The sequence below is a fragment of the Anomalospiza imberbis genome, chromosome 3 (assembly GCF_031753505.1).
Source record: "Anomalospiza imberbis isolate Cuckoo-Finch-1a 21T00152 chromosome 3, ASM3175350v1, whole genome shotgun sequence".
Lineage (NCBI taxonomy): Eukaryota > Metazoa > Chordata > Aves > Passeriformes > Viduidae > Anomalospiza > Anomalospiza imberbis.
Genome location: NC_089683.1, coordinates 44,792,976 through 44,815,136, shown reverse-complemented (window position 1 = coordinate 44,815,136; position 22,161 = coordinate 44,792,976). Strand labels below are relative to the sequence as shown.

The 22,161-nt window shown below is 37.9% G+C and overlaps 1 protein-coding gene across 5 annotated transcripts in view; it reads left to right on the top strand.

Moving 5' to 3' along the window:
- Positions 1 to 22,161, top strand: part of PDSS2 (decaprenyl diphosphate synthase subunit 2) — a 112,473-nt gene that overhangs the window by 81,301 nt on the left and 9,011 nt on the right. For all 5 annotated transcript variants that reach the window (XM_068184189.1, XM_068184192.1, XM_068184191.1 and 2 more), the window contains exons 4-7: positions 4,942 to 5,016; positions 13,462 to 13,635; positions 15,753 to 15,884; positions 19,363 to 19,398. In XM_068184189.1, coding sequence (XP_068040290.1) covers positions 4,942 to 5,016; positions 13,462 to 13,635; positions 15,753 to 15,884; positions 19,363 to 19,398 — 417 coding nt within the window. The remainder of the gene's footprint in view (positions 1 to 4,941; positions 5,017 to 13,461; positions 13,636 to 15,752; positions 15,885 to 19,362; positions 19,399 to 22,161) is intronic.

Here is a 22,161-nt window from a genome sequence, read left to right as displayed (position 1 = left end):
AAACAATAAATCAAATAGGATTCAATAAACATTAGATTAAAAACATTCTATAGGCTGGCATACTTGGTTACCTGTATGACTAATGATGTTTGAGGAGATTACCAGGAAAGAAAATTGAATTTCATTGTTCTTGGAATTGTTTGTTTTTTACTGTTCTTGAATTTCATTGTTCTGTGCTCTTACAGTTTTTGCTGTCCCCCACCTTTTTTTTTTAAAGGCATTATTGAACAATCAAAATCCAAAGTCATCTGTTTGCTGAGTTTCGGTTTTAGCTTCCTAGTGGTGCAATGTTTTTGGGTCAATTTCTGTAGAATTATTGACTGTTGGAGTATTTCTCAAACTACTACTTCTTTGGGGAGGGAAGTGCAAGCTGAATTTTTATCTGTATATATAATAGTTCATGACCATCTATTTTTCTTCTTTATTTCTATGGAGAAGTTCTGCTACATTTTCAAATCTACACATCAACAGCAAGGATTAGGGTCTGTCAATAGCAGATGTGTGAGGAAAGGATACTGTTTCAACATAAGGATGGAAGGAATTACTTGTGGTCCTTCTCGGAAAGAATTTGGCAAAGCTAAGGAAGTTTGTCAAATAGAAATTGTGAGGAATGAAGAACAAAGTTATACCCATTGCTGTGTTCTTCCTATTGCTACTTCCTGTCTTCCCACAAGAGCTTCATCCTTTCTGTGATGTTTCCATTGAAAATATCCAATATAGTCTGGAGAGACACTACATTACTACTCTGAAATTGAGTGGTCTGTGTAATCAATTCCATTTCAGTTGTTGAATTTAAAATAAAATTACCATTCTTTGAATGGAGCTCAGATTCATTCCTTTTGTAAACTAGAAAGAAAACCAGGAAAAAACTGTAAGTGGTGTTATGTTGCAGTAAACTTTATGCAAAGTATTTTGAAGATGAGTGAAGAGAGCAAAGTGCTTGCGTTGCCGAGTTGATGGCATCAGTGTTGTCTTTTCATCCAGGTTGTTTAAAAACCTTGTGAAGGATGAGTGGGGCTCAGAATCCATTCTTTTTACTGTTCTTGATAGAGTCTGAATCATATCTTTTAACTCTGGAGAAAGTAGTCTACCAAAATGTCTTCTGTTCTGTGATTTCCCTGCATTCCTTCTGGCATAGAGCTTCACTTCCATTAAAATACACCTCTTCTTCTCTAGACAGAGTTGAATCTTCCTCGACAGTCAACTGCAGTCATGAACTGGGCTGCTGTACCTGCAACAGGGAACATGTGGCCCTATTCTGTTACACCATGTATGATGCTTTGGGAATTACGAACTCTTATGGATAAGTCCTCAGGAAACTACACGAAATTCTGATTTTAGGAAAATGAAGGAGAACATTCATTAAGTGATTGGTTGGATATCCTGAATAATTTTCTGAACTAAGTGAATTACCAATATTTTTATTTATTTCTTCAAGTAATATGTAGAAATTTTAAGCTTGAGTAATTAGACTCAAAGTAAAATTAAAGAGTCTTGAAGGGCTAAAGCTGTGCCTTTTTGATAAACAAGTTGCTACACCAGAACAGGGTAAATTAAGTTTCACCAAATTTCTGATCTGTAGCCCTACAGAGCTCTTCTGGGAAAGCTCTTCTGGGAAGAACTCTTCTGATACACATTGTAGTCTATTGGATTATTTTATACTTGAATGAATCAGAGAGGTCAGAGCATGTGTTCTACCTTGCTGTGGAATGAGCAATCAAATGGTTGCACCCAGAATTTACATCATGTTATACACTTAGTCTGCCTAAATAGTAAGAAAGATTTTAGCTTTAACAATCCATCTCTTTTCCCTGTATCCATCCTAAACAGATGGCCTTTGTGTTGACTTTTTAAAAGCAGAACACAGCCCTACAAAAAGTGTTGACGTAATACCTCCTTAGGAAAAAAAAAAAAAAACACTGCAGAATTATTGCAAAATGTGTTTAAAGGGTGTGGAATCACTTGCATGTGCATTTGTTACCTGCAAGTAATGGGTCATCCCCTGGGCAATACCCAGTCGTGGGGATACTAGAGGAAAAGAACACAGCACTTTGGAAGACACTGATGCAGAGTGGAAAATGAAAAATACAGTGGAAGTTTGTTTTCTCTCAATGTGTGGTTGCTCCTGCTCATCCCGAGTACCTATGAGCAACCAGGCTTCTCAAAAACATCTTGAGGAGTGGAAAACAGTGGGAAGAGAGGTTATGATTTGGCTGCCTTTGGTCTCTTTTGGGATGCTGTTTTCAGGCACTAATTCTGGCAATCCTTTCTTCTCTTCCTTCATCTCTGAACCTTTTTAAAATGGAGCTCAACTGTCAAAAGAGAAGAGAAGCAGTTGAGATCACTTCATTTTTCATCTAACTTTCTTTCTCTTCAGACTTACATCTCACAAACGTCAGCATTGGTCAGGCAGAAAGGCAGCAATGAGAATAAGACAGCTTGGATAGTGTTTGCTGCTCTTATGCTGGCAGACTGCATGATTTTCTGGAAAATCAGTTCACTGTTGCCATTTCCCCCTTATATGAAACAGTAGGGAATAAATTTAACAGGAGATGTTGATTGCTTTCAAATTTTCTGATGAAAAGTGCTACCTAAGAGCTAGACACTGTATCATTTCATGAACGCTACTGAATCCATAATAATTTTTCTTCCTCTGTCATTTTGGGATGCAGAGGAAAATTGCCTGATTTCCTTGTTTCTCATTTCTTTCCCCAGTGCTCAGAACATCAGGCCACTGAAGTTAAGCAGGAGATGCTTTTCATAGATCAGATTAAAGGTTGGTGAGGTAACAGAGCCTCATGCAAGCATCCCGCTGTGCTCTTGAAACTGGAATTTCATTCCTGGTAGTGATCTGTATAGCCTTACATTTACCTTAAAAGCATTTATATATATATATATATTTGGAAAGAAGGGAGGTAATATTAATACTAAATTCTCACTAACATATAATGCTTAATATGTCACTAAATGGTATTTCATATAATAAGGATTCTTCTAAATAGTTTTTGTGTCATTCTCCTAAGATGTTTTATAAACTCTTAGAGGAAGAGGTACAATTGTTCACAAATGTTTCACCAAGCTTGTATTAAGTCAGTTAAAATTGCCTTGGAGAGTAGAGTTGCACTAAAAAGATGGAGGAGAGGTGGAAAAAAGAAACCCCAAAACAGGGTCCTGCTCAGTCTAGAGTTTCAGGCAAGAGAGGAAAAGGTCTAGTTATCCAGAGCCAGCTGCATTGTTAAAAGTTCATACTATCACTTTGACATTTAGAGTAGGACTCTGTGTCTTTGTAAATTCCTCTTCGTATTACCAGTGTAGGTCTCTGAGCTCAGACCATTTCACAAACCATAACATTTTTGAGTGAGTGATTGATCTGTATTATGTGTCTTAGCCATCAGAAGAATCTTGGGATGTTGCTTGTATAAACTGTAATACAATCTGATCCTGGGCATTTAGTTACAGACTTTCATAGACCTATTGGCGATACTCAGTCCTCCTGGATTTGGGTATAAGGCTTATCTGATACCTTAAAAAAAAAAAAAAGGCGGGAGGGGGTGAGGGTTGTTGTTAAAAAAAAAAAAAAGACACCCCCTCATTTTCTCTGTTCCCCCCCCTTAAATAACTCAACACATCTGGTAACACTGTAGGATCATTGTCCTTTCAGTTCCTGCAAAGCTCATATTGCTACAATATTTCTTTGGTGTCTAGTTTCCTAAAGGGCAATGTGATTTTTTTTTTCAGGCTGTTTTTGTAGGTCTTGCAAATTAACCCATATGCATTGTGAGAAAAAACATGACTTTTAATCAGCACCATTTCTAAAGTTAGTGCTTGCTGTGTGTATATGAATATGTATATGAACCAGTGTTTAAAAAAACGAAAACACAACCTTTCTGCTTGTACTCAAAACTAGCATACAAATGTGGTTTTATTATCAAATAAAGCATGCCTAAATGTTAGAATATCTTTCCGTTAGGGCTTTTATCATTTGACTTCTTGTCTTTAGTTACAAGAATGATAAAAATTGAAACTAAATCTTTTAATTCAATAAGAACTACATTGAATTTTAGGAAGCAAAAAGAGGAATCAGATACAGACTCATATGCATAGGAAATTAAACATTCAAGAAATTAAAACTTTGTGAGCAACCAGAGGTAGCCTTAAGGTGTGGTTATTTTAAATGCCTGCATTTAATTTTACAATAAATCTGAGTATTTTGTTCCAATTAAGACAGTTCATGTGCACAACTTCCAATTTTACAGTAGTTCCAGGGAGACTGTGGACTACTTGTTTTACATTCTGGATCAAGTTCAGATTTTTAGGCTTCGCTTGAATAAAATAAAAAGCCTGAACCCTGAAGATAATACAGATTGATAAATCTGATTTAGACATTCCCGTGTTGCAGACTTTCAGTGTATGTGGTACAGCTGAGCCTCAGGCCATGCACTAAATACATCCACAGTGCATTCCCAGGGCACCTGAATACCAAATGATCGCGTTTGAAAGGTTACCTTTCTATGGATTCTGACTTTTCTGTATTAGCCACGAAGATTAGAATTTTAACAGCTCCCAAGGAGAGGTATTGTGAAGTATTTACTTGGCAGGAAAAAAACAAAACAAAACAAAGCCCAGATGAGGTACTGTCTCATATTCATGAACTGGGATTTATTAGTTCTGTGAACGTCCTTGTGAGAATACACTCTATAGTTCACACTGTAGGAAAAACAAGTCTTGTTTTTCATTTATATTAACTTAAAACTTTGATAGAAGAGTTACTGTAGTAGAGGTTTTAGCAGAGATGTATCACAGAATATATCTCAGTAAGTCCTGAAGTCTTTCACAATTAGCTTTCTTCGTGGTTTATCTCTCTGGAAATCTGGCAGTAGCTTTGTTAGTCAATTTGGTGATGATTAAAGATGTAAGGCTTTTTCTCCTTTTCTTTTACAGGTTGTGGAACTCATTTCAAGTGCTATTGGTGACTTAGTTCAAGGGATATATTATGAAAACTCAAAATCATCTGAGGTAAGAATTTCACTAGATTTATGTACCTTAGGCATTTGCTGATATTAATGTGTGACTGCTGTAAATATGATGACTTTCTCACCTGTTTAAAAGGAGGGAGAGGGCAGAAGAGTTGTTAGTCCTAGTGGGTTTCAGCAGTAACATCATTATGACACCTGTAAGCTCTGATAGGAGTTTCTAGAAACCCTCAAGGAGGAACTATTTTGTTTTTGTGAGTGCTTAATAGAATACTGTCATGTGTCATTACCAGGAGCTCTAGGCACATCTTACTATGGGCTTTCCAAATGATTCCAGAGGTTCCTAGCCAAGGTTCTGTTAGAGGTATTCATTACAATGTTGTCTACATCATTAGTATTTTCATGTCAAACCTGTTGTTTCCAAGCCCAAAGAAGTTTGAATGTTCTCCTGGAATTTATAACATGTCCTTTCTTCTGAGTTTTGTCCTGGAGTGCTAGGAGTATAGTCCTGTGTTCTTCTCCATCAGAAGTCACTATGCACATATTTCAGAAGTCAGCATGGGCCAAGGTAATAGCTGCCAGCATTTCACAACGAATAATCTTGTATTTTGTCAAAGGCAATTGCATATATTCTGTATTATTGTTTGGCAAGAACAGTAATGAAAATTGGTCAAATTAGATGTAGGCATTTTTCTCTTTACTAGAATATTTAAGGGAATTTCTAGAGGCCATTCTTGAAGTAGGCTTGCATGTTGGAGCAAAAATGAGTTTTTTTTAATTTTCATATTTTCACTTACTTTCACACTAGAGATTTTTCCCATTTTTTCATTTTATTGCATGTCTTAACACATGCAATAAAATCAGTAATTTAAAGTTGCCGTGACCACTACAGGTTTTATCATAGCAAGTTTTCAGTCACTGATGAGCACTGTGTATATGTGAGTATTGATCTTGAAGTCCACTGAGGTAGATAGATTCACTTCTAGTGGTGCCGTCTCCTGTGCCTTGGAGACCTGAATCTTATGCTTCAGCAGGTGTTGTGCACTGAAACTGCAGCTCTGGTTTATTATTGCAGTGTTGTCATATGTAACAAAATTGATACCATGGTAAAAAGCTATTCTCATGGGCTGCTGCTACAGTAGCTACCTGCCATGATGCCTCTGCACCAAGCAAACCACAGTGGGCAGGTGGAGAGTGCCACTGGATAACATCACTGTGTTCTGGAGGGTGCTGCTCCCCTGGACACTCCCTGTTCCTCCTGCTCTGCAGCAGCAAAGTCATGTCACTAAAACTGATCTCACTGAGGTGTATCCCTGTCATTTTGACTGAAACCAGTTAGAAAGGAATGATCACACTGCTGAGCTGAGTGAGAGCCTCCAGCAGGACTGCAGTAATGCATTCGGGAGCTGCCGGGGCCCACGGTTCCCTGGGATGCATGGAAAGGATGGCATGCCTGGAGTGTCCTCTGGCACCTCTCAGGAGTGGATCCTGGGTGGAAGCATGGCAGGACGGCAGGATTGGGAACTTGGTGGTGCTTCTGCACCTGCTGTGTTTAACCTGTGTAAAATGACCTCAGCCTTCAGTGTTGCTCCCAAAGACTGTGCTCAGGGTTATATGTTAAAATAGATGACATCTTTGAGATTTTTGCCAAGAATAGTTGAAATGTTGTTCTCCGTATTCCAGCAGGTTTCTAAATACAAGTAGATTGCAGGTATATTTAAAAAACACTCATCTACTTTCTACTTTTTCATGTGTAGAGGTAAAGCTCTACAGGTTCATCTCAGCAATGAAACTGCATTTTATTGGAACCATGGTCCCTCTGTAAATCAGAAATCTTGGACTCATTTGGGTTCCTGCCACTGCAGAAGATCTTTATCTTTTCTTTCTGAATCATTCTTTTTCTATTTTCTGTTGCCCTACTGAAGCCCTCCACGCGTGTGAATTGCAAGGGGAAGTGTGAGATAAACTAAGCACAGCTGCATGACATTTACCCTGCTCTGGCCGAGTTACAAATAGCAAAGACTTATTTTCTTTCAGTGACTATTTCTGTCTAAGGAGAGTTGAAAGTACACTGTACCCTTCCTAAGGGGAACCCAGTTAACTCAAAACACAATTAGCATGGTGGCATAATAGAGACACTTAGGTGACAGTGTCTGAAGTTCAGCCTTTATAATGGGTAGTGTGTGGCTTCTGATGAGATCTACAATAAGGTGTGGCATCTGCTTTAATTTTTTCTATCTAGTTCTCTGAGAAATTTAGTTCCATGTTGTACTGAGACATATCCCTGCTGCTCTCCTCGCACTGTTCTGCTGAGGCAGTGTCCCATTCATGTCCTGAACATTTCTTTAGCAAAGACTGGCAAATAGACTAGTTCAGTTTTTGATCTTGTCTTATTTGTGTCCTTTGTTTATCTTCCCTCCTTCCCTAATTGCAATTTGATTGAAACAAAATTGTGAACTACATTTCCCAGAGGTAAGACAAATGCTTTCATCTGCTCCACAACTAAATCTCAAATGTCAAACTTATTTTTTGTTTTTGGAATAGGGCATAGGGATGCTAGTAATGGTATTTTCATTGCTGGGAATGTCTTAAATTTGGAAAAGCAGAAGGATGTCTTCTCGCCTTGGTTTTTTTTTTTCCCCTGAGGCAAGAAAACTGTATTTCATATGTTAAATGTCCTTAATGCAGTTGTTTTAAAGCTCTTTAGTACCATAAAATAAACTAACTTAGCACCAAGTTGTTTTGAACTTTGCTGAATGGTAGACAAAAATACAAAAATATCTCTGCAAAGTTAAGCTTTGTTCTCTGAGACCCTAAGTTCGTGTTTGCAAAAAAAAAAAAAGTTTCAGTCTTCTTCATTTGGATAACCCAGTAGGAAAGTTCAAAGAATCATTTGACCTAACAAGACTGACCTGGTTTACTCCTGAATACATATAATGGATATAATTATTTGACAGCTCCATTACTACTTTTTTTCCTCTGCACAGCCACGTGCAATCCTACAGCTGTCCCATTTTAGTACATTCTGTTTGATCATGCTTCATCTTTTCTGCATAGGTAAATCATTAGATCTGTGTGAAACCAGGAAAGAAAAAGCAAACATTTAACTTTTCATCATTATTTGAAGTGACAGTACAAATTACGAAGTGTAGGCTTTGACACAGCCTGAAGGTTAAGGCTTGTCATTCATGTTCAAAATAACAAACAGCTGCTGTGGTTTAAGGTATAACATTAGCAATATTAAGCTTATATGTTCAACTATAATCTGGACCTGAAAGGGATGATATTGCAGGTTTCTGTGCTAAATCCCCTCTCAGTCCAAAATTCTGCAAGTGAAGGACATTCTTCCCAGTTCCCATTCACCTCCCCTAAATCTAGGTCTAATTTGGGAGTAAAAATTTTGCCTTAGTGAGTGCAAAGTTGAAAATTGTCTAGTCTGGCCTTCAGTTGTGATTGTGGTTATCTATTTTTTACAGAAAAAACTCATTGCTCTGAGTCTCTGTTTCCAACTTTTAGGAGGCTGAAGGCTTCTAAAATGTTTACATACTCGGAGAATACTGTCATATTTATAACCCCCCTCTGTTTTAATATTCCAGATCATTTAACAATTACTAAGGGGGGTTACTTTAATATTCCTGTCAATTCACTGAACAGGGGAAAGACATACAAGGAAGCTCAAGGCCAAACAGCAGAATTAAGAGAGGGACTTCAGAGTGTTGGCTTTTGTGCTTAACCTTCCAGAATGCTCTTGTGATCTTAAAGCATGAGGGACTTTCAAGGGAAATAACTTAGTTGGGTTTTGGCGATTTTTTCTTTTCTTCAGAATATGTAGCTGATGATAAATATGCATTAGCAAAGCTCATTATAGTGTCAACATGGGGCTATTATGTAAGACAGGACTATTCCCAGCATGTTCCACTGATGGCCAGAAGAGCTGTTAGGAATTTTTTATGCAATTTTGTGAAAGTTGTGCATAACTAGTATGTAAAACAAGTCTAAAAAATAAAGGCATTAGTAGCAAGTATTCATTGTATCAAATAGTGAATTAACAGGTACTTATTTTAGACCACTGTAGGTTTTTTTAATAAAAATTAGTTTATTTTCTGGGAAAGGATGGGCTACATGCAGTGAGCTGTGCCAATACTTCTTTAATGTTTGATCCCTGGCCCTGCTTTGAGGAGTAATGTTTTGGAATACTGCACATATCCATCAACTGACTGCTATGAGTCTGTATTATAAGTAATGGATTCATTTATAATTTTACTATAGGGCTTAAAACAAATGTATTTTGAGTTATGTAAACCACCTTTTAGCAGGGCAGCAGAGACAGAGTTTACACTTTTTTTAAACAAATGTTTTATTTGCAAGACTAAAGAAAAGCATAAAATATGGAATTTGAGTAAAGAGCATCTGTGAAAAGAATAGGAAAATGTATTGGGGGAAAAAGAGCATAGCTAGAAAGAAGGCCAATGTTATTTATTTACCACTTTTGTTCTTTTAAATACTAAGTTTTTCCAGAGAGATTTAAAAGTAGCAGATGTGAAGAGATATTTATCTTTATGATAAGTTTACAAACTTTTCTTTTAAAACCAGGTGTTGTTTTTTTTACAGTGTCATGATAAAAGTAGTCAGTAGCTTGCTTTATTGACCCATTTGCAGACACCCTTGTTCCTTCAAAAGCAGTGAAGACAGATATTAATAGTCCAATAAAGCATGCCCTGTCATGTTCAGCAAGCATGAATACATCTGCTGAAAGCTTATGTGAACCATGTGTGAAATGTTTTACAGGGTCTTGCTGCTGATAGAGTGATTCATAGTTGCACTGGATTTTATTTATGTAAAATAGAAGTTCTTGAACTACCTAATTTAAAACTTTGAATATGCAATGTATAATTATTTCTATGTGTTTCTGTGGATTATTTGCCCATTGAGAGCTGAACTAATGTTTGATATAAATGATTCAGACGTTTGGATCATTTTGTGCGACGGCAGATGGTTAAGAAAGAGCTGCCATGGTATGGAAATAAATGAGGGGCTCTGTTACAAACTATAGCTGAAGTTTAAAGTCTCCGACTTCTGCTCCTTCTTGGTTTTGCAAATGGGTTTGTGCACTTTTAAGACATGTTTTTCATTCATATTTCCTTAATACGTTTTCAGCTGAGTCTCATATAAGAATACTTTTTGGTGAGATAAATCAAACTGTGCTATTGTAAGTGTTGCTTTTGTACTGGGGATCCTTGGTACTGTCACTGGGAGCTGCCCTTCCTGGTGGTTATGATCGCATATTTTGTCCCACAGTTGAATTTTCTAAAAGTTTTTGGTTCCCTGAGGTGATTGTTTTAAACAGGTTTAAATTATGGAAGTAGTTTAATAAAAAAAAATCTCAACTAGACAATTTCTAACAAAGCAGTAACTGACCTTGCCAGTAGTAAAATGGGAGCACCCTCTGCTGTTCTTCATTTCCCATTGGAAATGATGATCGACAGAGCTGGATTTGGATGTTTTCCCTGTGCACTCATGCTCACATTGTGCAAACTGTCTCTGGAGTTGGCTGCTTTCTTCCAATGAGGGTGAGGGGTTCAGCTCTCTTCAGCTCTCGTTGTCCACCACTTCCTGCCCCCCTGGCAGCATCAGGGGTGCTTGTGATCTACACCCATTTCTTGGTGACAGAATTTATGAATGAGGTCAGTTCACAGGCATTAGTTAATCAAATGTCTGAGCACTGTCAACTACAACTAGAATTCATTTGACTTTAGAGAGATTTTTATAAGAAAGTCTTAGGAGTCTTCTGGGCTAGCTAATGTCCACTTTTATACTCACTGCTGACAAAGCAAAACAAAGCTTACAAAGCAGAGAAAATTTCTCTAAAAGTAGTAAGAGCTGTCATGATATCAGATTTTACAGCCTTTGTGTTCTAGAAGTACTTTGGGTTTTCCCTTGATGTTGTTAAAATAATGTTTAGATATTGTCCTGAATACCCTTATAAGAATGTGGTGTGGTTGGCAGACACTTTATGTATAACATGAGAGTTAAGCTTGTGAAAAATGTCATTGTTGGAAAATTTTGCTGAAGAAAGGATGTGTCTGCCTCTGTCTTAAGCAGCAGAAGCTTTAGGGGTATGTGGTCATAAGAAGTTATTTAATTAAAATCAGCTATATTCTGGCATGCAAGTTCATATGCTAAAGTACATCCATATGGACATAATACGTTTTTACAACTGGCTTGTTTCTGTAGCCCAGAGATTTACAATACTTATGTTTTTTAAGATTTCAATCTTCAAATATATGTTCAATTCTTGTGGGTTTTTTGAAGTTTGATGCTCATTTTAGGTACTTGAAGCTTTTTTACATAATGTTCATATAGTGGACAGTAACTTCTTCTGCCATAATTTTCAATCCTGGTAATGAAATTGAAACTTGTTTAGGAATATAGTTTTGTAACAAATAATAGAATTAATTTTCTTGTATACATTGAGTTGCAATGATTTCTTAAGCTTCCTCAGTTCCTTCAGTTGATATTGGATAATGTCTGCACTTCTCTTGCTGCTCAAAGGCTACAGAAAGCAATCATTTTCAATTTATGGGTCTTCTGAAAGATTTTGTTGACTTCAAAATTGTTTCAGGATACCTTTCTAGAGTATTTTTTTCTTATTTGATGTAAAACAAACTATTATAAAAATCACTGCCAATTTTCAGTATCATCCAGCGAATTTTAGTAAGTACTGTTTTTTCACTGAGCAGATTGGTTGTTAAGGAAAAGATTGTGTTTCGTTTTCCAACAGCTCCTGAGTTTAAATTTAAAATAAATTGACCTATATCTAAATGGAAAAAAAGAGACCTGATATATGGGAAACTACTTGAATTAAATGTTCATTTTGACATTTTGCCAGTCATGGGAATTTGCACATGCTCTGAGCTGAGTTAAAATATTAAAACACAAATACAGAAACAGAGGAAAGTTTAGGCTTGACTTTGTAAGTTGTCATATGCATAATAGCAAACATGTGGTTTCACTGTTCTTCACTTTCCTTGTATAACTTAATAGTATGTCTGAAAGCAAAGGCATTTTGATACAGCTCTGTGTTACTTGGCATTGCAGAATTCTCCTACTTTTTCCATTAGTCTCAAATTATCCTCTCCCTTGTAACACAGCACTTCTGGGTGATATCCATAAGGGAGGAAAATTAGAGCTGAACGGATGGATTCTATTTCATTTGTTACTGATTTCATGACAGATAATACCTCACTAGAAAACTATAGGGTCACACAGAATTACTTCTTGCTCATTTCTAAGTAATTTAATTGACATCACTTTGAGGGAAAAGGTTTGTTGTATATGAGGGGCTTTTATATTACTCTGTTAAAGAATATATTTAGGCTTAGTATATGTTACAGATTTAGCTGAACTGAGCAATTACAAAATTTTAAACATTTTTGTGCTTTATTTTTTTTCCCTGTAGCTTCTCATTATTGATTTTATTTTTTCTAAGCAAAACAACTGTGATCTGTTCTGGTTTTGGGGGTTCCCCCCCACCCTTAGAGAGTACCTAAAGGCATGACAGTATGTGAGACAGACTAAAGTAATGTCTAGCTTTGAAGACATGGGTGAATTAGTAGCATATTAACACTTTATGAGTCAAAGGAATGGCAGCTGAATTTGGATTTTGGGAGAAAGTATTTGATTTGTGTTAATTAAAACACTGTGGATAGTAATCCAAATAAATACTTGGGATACAAAAGATATTTGAGACAGGTTGAGCATCTCTGACCTTACAGTCAAGGTGGTAAAGTTCAGTAGAAGCATAACTGACATGCCTTTATCAGCCCCTGAGAAAGTTAATTAATCCCTAACACTTCAAAATTTCAACTTTATTTTTAATACTTTCAGTCGCCCCTCACCCTTAATATGGAAGCAGAAGAGGTACAAGTTCTCTCTCACAACCCTTCTTTTTTTCAGTGCAGTCTATAAGAATTTTCAACATCTGTTATAATTAGTTTTTTTCTTGACTACTAAGGAGAAATTGTAGGGACTTCTCATGTTTGTTTGGGATTGTTGGTTCTTGGTAACTGGGAAGGGGCTGAAGTGCAGGTGTACTCTGGGGCGGGAGGGTGTTGCTTTTTGGGAGTGTTTTGGAGTTTTGGTTGTAGGTCTTTTTTTCTCCCCAGTTCCTCATGAGGGCTATAGTTGGCTGTTAATGTTCAGTGTGATGATACAGTAATTTAAAAAATATTTATATTGAATCTGTTGGCAGCTCCACATATTTTGCATTGTACTTTTTGAGAAGAAAATGGAAAAGGTTTTTGTTTGAAGCTGTCAATATATTTATTCTGATACTTTCCTCTATATCAAAATAAAAGAACCATAGCACCCAGAGTTTTGTTTGCTTTGTTACATACCACATGTTACTCACCCATGCCACACTATTAACTTCTGTGAGCTGACACATGCAGTTTTGGTGTTTTCATGTTAGCTTTTGTTTCATTTTCAGGAGAACTTCCTCACAGATGACATTGGCATAGCTAGGTGGAAGGAGCAGATTTTCCTGTCACACAGTGCCTTGCTGGCCAAGAGCTGCCAGGCTGCAATGGAGCTAGCAAAGCACAGCGCTGAGATCCAGGAGATGGCATTTCAGTATGGGAAGCATATGTCTATGAGTCATAAGGTACACCTTTTCCTTTTGTTCTGGGAGCTTAAATATAGAAGGAAAGGCTTGTAAGATGTGTTGCTCATGAGCTCTGTTGTATACTGCATGACTTATACTGTAGACTTTAGCCAGCAGGTGAGTGCTGAGAAATTTGACCGCTGTATGGAGTGAGATGTTTGTAGAAACTGTTGGTATGAACAGGGCTTGTGAACTACCAGAATCACACTCCTAGCAATGGAGCTCATTACATTAAAGGCTCTGTTAACTCCCTTCTAGCACATCTTTCTGCACTAGCTTAAAACTTTACCTTCTCTGCTCCTTCATTATTCCTAAACCCACTGTCCCATTAACAGGAGTTGCAGGAAGAAACATGTCATGTTTGAATGGAACGGATCCACATTCATGTTGAATTGGAAGGGATCCACAAGGATCATCGAGTCCAACTCCCAGCCCTGCACAGGACCATCCCCAGCTGTCACACCCTGTGCCTGAGAGCATTGTCCAAACACTTCTGAGCTCTCTCAGGCTTGGTGTTGTGACAGCTTCCCTGGGGAGCCTGTTCTAATGACAAACCACTCTCTGGGTGAAGAACCCTTTCTAATATCCAGCCTAACCCTCCCCTGACACAGCTTCAGGCTATTCCCTTCAGGTCCTGTCACTGGGCACCACAGAGAAGAGATCAGTGCCTGCTGCTCCTCTTCCCCTCACAAGGATTTTGACAACTGCAGTGAGGTCTCCCCTCAGTCTCCTCCAGGTTGAACAGACCAAGTGACCTCAGCCACTCCTCCTACGGCTTCCCCTCAAGGCCCTTCATCATCTTTGTAGCCTTATTTGGACACTCTCTAATAGTTTAATGCCTTTCTTATATTTTGGTACCCAAAACTCCACACAGGACTACAGATGAGGCCACCCCAGTGCAGAGCACAGCAGGACATTCTCCCTTGCCTGGCTGGCGATGCTGCGCCTGGTGCCCCCCAGGACGCCAGTGGCCCTCCTGGCTGCCAGGGCACTGCTGGCTCATGCTCAACTTGTCATCAGCCAGGATCTCCAGGACCCTTTGTGTAGCACTGCTTTCCAGCCTCTCATTGCCCAGTCTGTACATAATGTGTTGGGTCTTGGCTGCTGCCATGCAGAGATTTGTGCTGTGTGGCTCAATTGTCTGCAGCAGCATGGGCTGAGCCATATCCCCTCTGATTAACCCATTGTGGAGGGAACTTCCATAGAGGGCAGCTAGAAGATAAGGAGGGAGGTCACCATATCTGGACAGGAGCATCCTACACCTCTACAGCAGTAGGATTTCCTGGACAAGGTCTCTGACCTCCAGTAGAAGACATTGAGTCGGCAGCTAGAGTTAGTCCAGAGGAGAACACAGATCTGCTTCTGCTGTATTGCATCACTTGTGAGGTTAGATGTAGCTTGAGACAGGCAGACAGACCTCCCATCTGCTTCAGCTGAGTTGATTTATGCAGTTTCTAATTCCTATAGGAGAAGGATGTGGTTTTATAAAGCACAGTTTTACTGCCACAGGAATGCCACTATGTGCTATTACTAGGTACAATTCTACCAGTAAATTACTTCAGTTATATCCTTAATATTTTGTATATGCTTTAATATTAATATATTCACCATTGACACGTAGTTGTGTATTAAGCATTGCATAATTTTCATAGAAAGCTCCTAGCTATGTAGCATTTGCTTTGTCAGAAGGAAGGTCATACTGTATCTGCTTCCTCAGGTACTCAAAAGTAGAATGTAGTACTCTGCACAGATTAAAACCTGATCTTCCCACCAAAGACTGGATCATTCTCTCCTTTATATTTTTTCTGTTTCTTGCCACTCCACAGTCTCCTACCTGGCTGTGTCCCATGGCTTGCCCAGCTCTGCAAGCTGTCCTTTATCTGTGTCTTTGCAGACTCTCTACATGCTTTTCTTTTCCACATCTTTCCACCACTGCAAGGCTTTCAACATCTTTCTATCCCTCCCCCAAACTTGAAAAAGTGCAACCAAAGTACAAGTGTCAAAGTAAGAAGTGGTGAGTAAGTGCAGAATCAGGATGTGGACCTCAATTTGAGGAATGGGTGGATATGTATAGACTGTTCCTGGTAACTGAATGTGTGTGTGTTCTTCTTTTCCAGCTACATTCGGACCTGCAGCCATTTGTTAAAGAAACTTGTAGTGACACCATGGCCTTCAGTTTGAATTCTGCTCCTGCAATCCTTCATCAGGAATTCCGTGGACGGGAGGCATGGCTTAAACAGATTAGAGAGGTAAAATAAAGCACTGTTTAGAATTTCCTGGTTTTGCCATTTGTTTATTTCTTACTATCTATACTTTCAATCTGCACAGGAACTTAAAAATTAACAAGAGGTTTCCTTATGCTCTGTCGTGCTTAATACCTCTCTCATCCACACTTTAAACAAGGGGAAAATTAGGGACCTGACAGTCATGCTCTATCAGACTTTTGTATATCAGTGTAACAGATTCATTTGCGTGGAGCATATGTGTGTTCCTCTGCACTGCTTGTGCAGTCCCATGTCTTAGTAAAGCTACTTTCACTGGCAGCTTAAAGCAGAGAACTTCAACCATCACAGTGGTTGAAAGGTAGGCACACATTTCTTTCTGCCAAAATGGTGCTGGGAGTAGTAATTTTCAATGTAAGGGAAAAGATCTGTGGGGCTTGGCTTTCTGACCACCACAAAATAGTTTTGAGATCTAGCTGTCTGATATCCTTGTTCTTAATTCTCTTTTTTACCTACATTTTCCCCCTAATTTTTACATGAGGAAGGCAATAAGAATAAAATAACTATGTGGTAACTGTCATGTACCACAGCAGGATTCAAGTCCATGAATAGCTCCCTGGATGTTGCTGAAGCACAAATAGATAACTGTAGAAGACAGCAAGAAGGGAAAGGGGGAGGGAAGCACCAAAAAGGCCTAAATTAAGCGTTCTGTGGCGTTCCCGCATCAGTTGCACGTGTTTTGTCTGTCTAAACAACAGTGATGACTGCCGTTTGGAAAATCATGCTTGTTGTTATACAGTTTGTTAGAAAGGCTGCTGCCTTCAATAAGAAGCTGGCTCTGTGCAAGCAAATTCATTCAAGATGTGCTTGCTTATGACTCCTTTCTTTGCGGGTTTGAAAGCAGGAATCAGGTACAGGATGTGGAGTCTAAACCTCTGGCTAGTTCTGCATTCTAACCTGCCTTCACATACCGCATGCCAAAGGCATGGTCTCTTCAGCCATGAAATTTTGGGAGGTGTTTGCAGAATCTTCAGTCCTACAGTGATATAGAGTGGGGGGATCTTAAAATGAAGCAATCCTATTGTCACTTTGAAATTAGGGACTAATAGTTCATAAAGCATGATGAGGATTTTTGGAACTCGACAGTCTCAACACAAGGCTCATATGCGAGTTGAATGTAAATGGATTTGGATTATTGCAGTTGGAGAATAATGGCATTTCCACAGCACAGTGTATAAAAGCTTTGAAACAATTTCCCATCTGCAGAATCTAGAGGAGGTTGCAGGGCTCCAGGAGTGCCGTCTGTCAGCTTCCTAAATTTTCATACCAGAACTGGGCATTATGGAAACAATGAAGCAGTTCTGTGTGAAAAGGGTGGGGGTGCCAAGTGACATGCACTATGTAAAAGTATTTGCTACCTACTAAGTACTACTGTATTTCATACATTTATTTATTATACACATGCTTTAAACATGGTATTTACTATGCTACCACTACTACCAGCTACAATATGGAACACCTAGTCCAGGAGCCTTTCTTGACTTGTGTTGGTTTAGAGAGGAAAGTTATCTTTGATTAACTACATGCTCTTTGAGATATCATCCACAGTCACATTCACTATGTGACATTCAGTGTAGGCCAAGCACTCAAACCAGAGAGTTCCTCATGTTGGCAGTGCTTGTAAGGGTGCACTCTCATGTAATGTCATTTGTATGGTTTTAATAGGTAAAGCACATGCAGTGCATTCAGGCCCTGTCAGAAGCTTAACCAGTTGAGCAAGTCTGATGTAAAAGGTAAAAAAAACATCTGTGTGTCTGAGATGAGGGTCAGAAAAAGTTAGAGAGCCAAAGTACTACTGTGAGAATAAAAAAAGGGGAAAAAAGCAATGGTTGTAGTAAAGAAGGCTTAGGAGATAGATTGTATGAGGTTGCTGCCTGGAGGAGCACAACAGCCATCGACTTGAATGCTTGACAGGAGCAGACCATGAGAAAATATTCTTGCTGTTGGTAATGAGAATAAGCACAGGAGGAGGCACACTGAGCACACCTTTCCTGCTATTGCTGCAGCTGAAAAGCATCTTCCTCAAACACGTTGTCAGATTCTATGCTGCAATGTGAATCTGCACTTGTTAAGGAACATGTTTCTGGTGTTCTAATATACAATATAACTACTATATATATATTAAGGAAGCTGTAAGATCCAATCAGGTGAATAAAAATTGACAAATAAAAGAAGATGGGAATATACAAATAAGGAAGCAGTAACTGGCAGTGGTTTTGCTACTCCCAAATGCTATCAGGATGTCGTCTTAACATGCATTCCAGAAAAGCTGACTCTTGAGAAGACTAAAGAGAGAAGCAAAGGGGTTTTGTGGACCAATCCCCTTTATCCTTCAGAGGAATCAGTTCTTTTATCTACTGTTCTCCGTCATCTTCAGTTTGTTTAGTCTCTTATCACTTCTTTTCTCTATTTTATTTTCCCTCCTTTACAAAAATTAATTCATTTTTGAAGTCTGGGCCAGCTTGGCAACATCTCTGAAGTTGTGCTTGCCACATAGTGTTCCTCTTCAGTGCAGGTCTCAGCTCTTCTCGTTATCCCAGTTGGTCTGCTCCTTTGGGCTGATCTTTGAAGTCCCCACAGAGGACATGGAGAGGTAGTGGTCCTAATCTACATCTTTTCAGGAGACACATTGCAGAAGAATTGAGATTTAGGGTCTTCCCTTGAGGAAGCTAGAGAGAAAGAAACAGGTTATTTTTTTCCCTCAATAAATCTGGAAAAAGAGCTGGAGTTTGATCAAGTGATAATGGCACATCTGGATCAGATCTGAGGGAAGGGTTTTCAGGTTGTTTAAGTGAGAAAGACATCTTCTAGATCATTCTGTGACAAAATTCAGGAAGTTGGACAACATATTTGCCTCCATCTGGCCAAGAAGAAATTTAAAATTTATTTGTATTTCTTTCTCAATGTATTAGGAGTTACAGGTTGTATTTATCTGTCACTTACTCAAAAGGTGGTGCTGATACTTAAATCAAATGCAGCTCCAGTCTGGTAACAGCTCTGACAGGGTCCAACAGCCCTTTTGGGAGCGCTAGACTATTGCCTCATGCAAGCCAGTGTAGGTATACAGAGAGTTCTCTTTAAAGAAAGTAAATCCTACTATTGTTGATAGGAAGTAGAGTTTATTACAGAATCTCATGGGAGAGATTAATTAATGCAAACAGCAAGATTTCTTAAGACCAAAACATTTTGGATTCACCAAATGTTTAACTACATGTCATGACAAAAAAACCTAAAAATTACACTGAGTATCTGCAGCTCTCATGTGAAACAAAACCATGTTGTGTAAGCTGGTAACACATTTGGTTGTATTTTAGGGTTTTCTGTATCAGATTCCTAAAGAAAGTAAGAAATGTTCAAAGTAGTAGCTCATTTAATTGCATTCTTTATTCTTGCAACTCTAGTTTGTAGTATGTATTGTCTGATAAAAAATCTCTTTCTTTTTAAGGCACAAGGAAAAGAAAACATTGTGGACTATAAGAAGGTTGGTAAATTACATTTATATCTAATTTTTAATATTTTTTAAATATATTTTCAAGAACATTCTTAACAGTTGAGAGAAACTTCCTTATTAAAGCTAGGCTGTAAGTTGGATGTGTGTATATGAAGGGCAGGAGAATGGCTTGTACAATTTCTTGATTTTAGAAAGCCATTAATAGCATTGCTGTAACTATACAATGTAGCTATTTAATAATAGTATTTTAATGTATCTGATAATAGTAATTTAATAATGTAGTCATTGAATAATCATTTTTACTGTCACTTCTCTCATTCACTTCCCCAAACTCGATTTTCAAACCAGGCTTCTGATGGCTTTTGCTGTCTGTTTTTTCCTGGAGTCACTTGCAGATTAGATCCTATCAGTGGTCTGTCTCTATTGGTAGAGTACACTGCTAATTTTTTTTTTTTTTTAATTTCTTCTTAGTTCCATGCCATCCATTAAAATAATTTGGTTTCTTCCATTCCCCACTACAACTTCTAGCTTTACGGCACTGTTATTTGCTACTTCCCTCTAATAAAGGCAGACCTGAACTAAGTAGCTTTACTGGAAGTAGCTGGGATACCTTGAAACTCTTAAAGGGCTGCAGGAGATGGCTGACAAGGTTCCCCTGGTTAAATACTGGGGCACAGCATGCTTGTAGTGGAGAGAGATGACACTGTGTTCCCAGCTCACTGAGCATGAGCCTGACATGTTCTGAGTTTTAAGCAGATCATGAAGTCCGGTCAGTTATCTCCAGCATCAGTAGGAAATAATACATAAATTACTAAGCCACATGCATGATTGAGAACTGCTTCTTGAAGTGGGGCCTGAAGAGTGTTACAGCTCTGACTGATTGCTGCTCATATGGAAGGCGACACAAGTACGGGTCAGATTATTGTAATTATTCTGTATTATGAAAAATTGCAATTTGGATTATTAAAAAACCTCTCTGCCCTTCCTTCTTCTTAAAATGGCAGAAGGATCTCAACTTTGCCATTTAAAATCATTGTGCTTTTAGGATGTTCTCTACACCAGTCACAATTGTATCAGTTTTCTTTCTTCTAAATCACCACTGAGAGCACCAAATTTATTCTTCAGATGTGTCTCGGGGACACTTCTGTGAATGTTTAAGCTAGGTTACTTTTGCAAGTCCAGAATGAGTTTTCTCCTTTTAATTGTTATAAGTGTGATCCACAATTATAATTTCCACAAATCCAGAGAGTATAATTTCCATACTTGGAAAAAAAAAAAGGCAAAGGGGAAAGAAAAGTATCTAAATTTGCTTTCCTAAATCAAACATTTGTCAGACTGTTCTGTATTTTGACTGAAGTTATTTCAGATTTTGGATCCTTCACATGAAATTAAAAAACATACATTTTACTTAGGCAATTTGGACACTTGAATAAAAGGTAAAGAAGGAGAGAAAGCCCTTCAAGTTTTGTATTTTGAGCAATTGACTTCTGCCAGAAGGCACATTATTTTTGCTGGATTTGGGTAATTATCTCTTGCACAAGCACAGATATTATGAGATGAATGATAGTGAAAAATTGTGCATGATTTTTGTGATTTTTTTGTGATTTTTGTGTGTTCAAACAGCTTCCAGCTTTTTCTTGTTTAGAGGTCAGTTTCAAAAGCCTAGGCTATCATGTCCAACTTTTCTATGTTTGTTGGTTTAAAGTAAAAGTGGTCCTTAGTTATATCTATGCTAAATGAACTCAGGAACCTGCAGCTGTCCCCAGCAGAATGACTCGACCAGCACATGCGCACAGCCGATTAGAGGGCATGTTGTGCTCTACAAATTAGTATTTATTTTTTTGCTTTTTGCTGTGTCTTCTTTTCTCTTGCATCACTAGATTCAGTGCTTTGCACGTTGCTCAGTCTTTTCTTTTCAGCATCACAGTCCATTCTCATCTTTCTATTCAGTTATACACTTACTTTAATGTTCCTAATCAAATCTGGGAGCTTGTTGCTCTTTGAGCCTTCAAAATATCTCCTCTTTAATTTTGTAAAATCAAAGGTCATCAAAACTACCTGTAGAACTTTTGAAAATTTCAATTCTTTTTCTTCTCTTAGTTTTTATTATGAACTTCAGTGTGCCAATTGAGATAAAAATATTATTCCTTAGTTAAACTCATAAATATATGTATACAAAAGTTGTTAGCCTACTTAAGAAAGTTTTACCTTGCTTGCTGCGCTTTCAATTAAAATAATGAAAGTAAATTTGAGAAATTCAGATCCACACATTTAACATGTCTTCTTAAAAGGTGAAAATCTTATTTCAATTTTGAGACTGCTTCAGAATTCGGAATTGTTCTTTTGATGCATATTATATTAAAATGGTACCCCTGATTTTTTTCACTGACAAAAAAATACCTGCATTGTACTAGCAAGTTTGGTGATGTCTCTGGCACAAATATAGAAGTTACATGCTTTCTATTAAATTGATTAGGTCTGAGACTGTCAGGTCAATAAGGTCACTATGTTTTGTAAAATTTTTTAGGGATTTTTCATCCCAGCTTTGTTGAATCTTTTTATCAGAAGGATTTTTGATATTGTCTGTGTTCTGAATATTTATTTTTCTCACATTAGTATCTTGAGTGTTTCACTCTGTTTTTTTCTATGCTATCACACTGCATCCATACAAATTATTAATCCATCATTGTGGTGTTTGAAAGTCTCTTCCAGAGAGGAAAAAATTGTTTCAGCTGTTTTTGTGGTGTTTCTCAGATAATAAATGGGAAAGTACCAATGCATGTAAGGGACAAT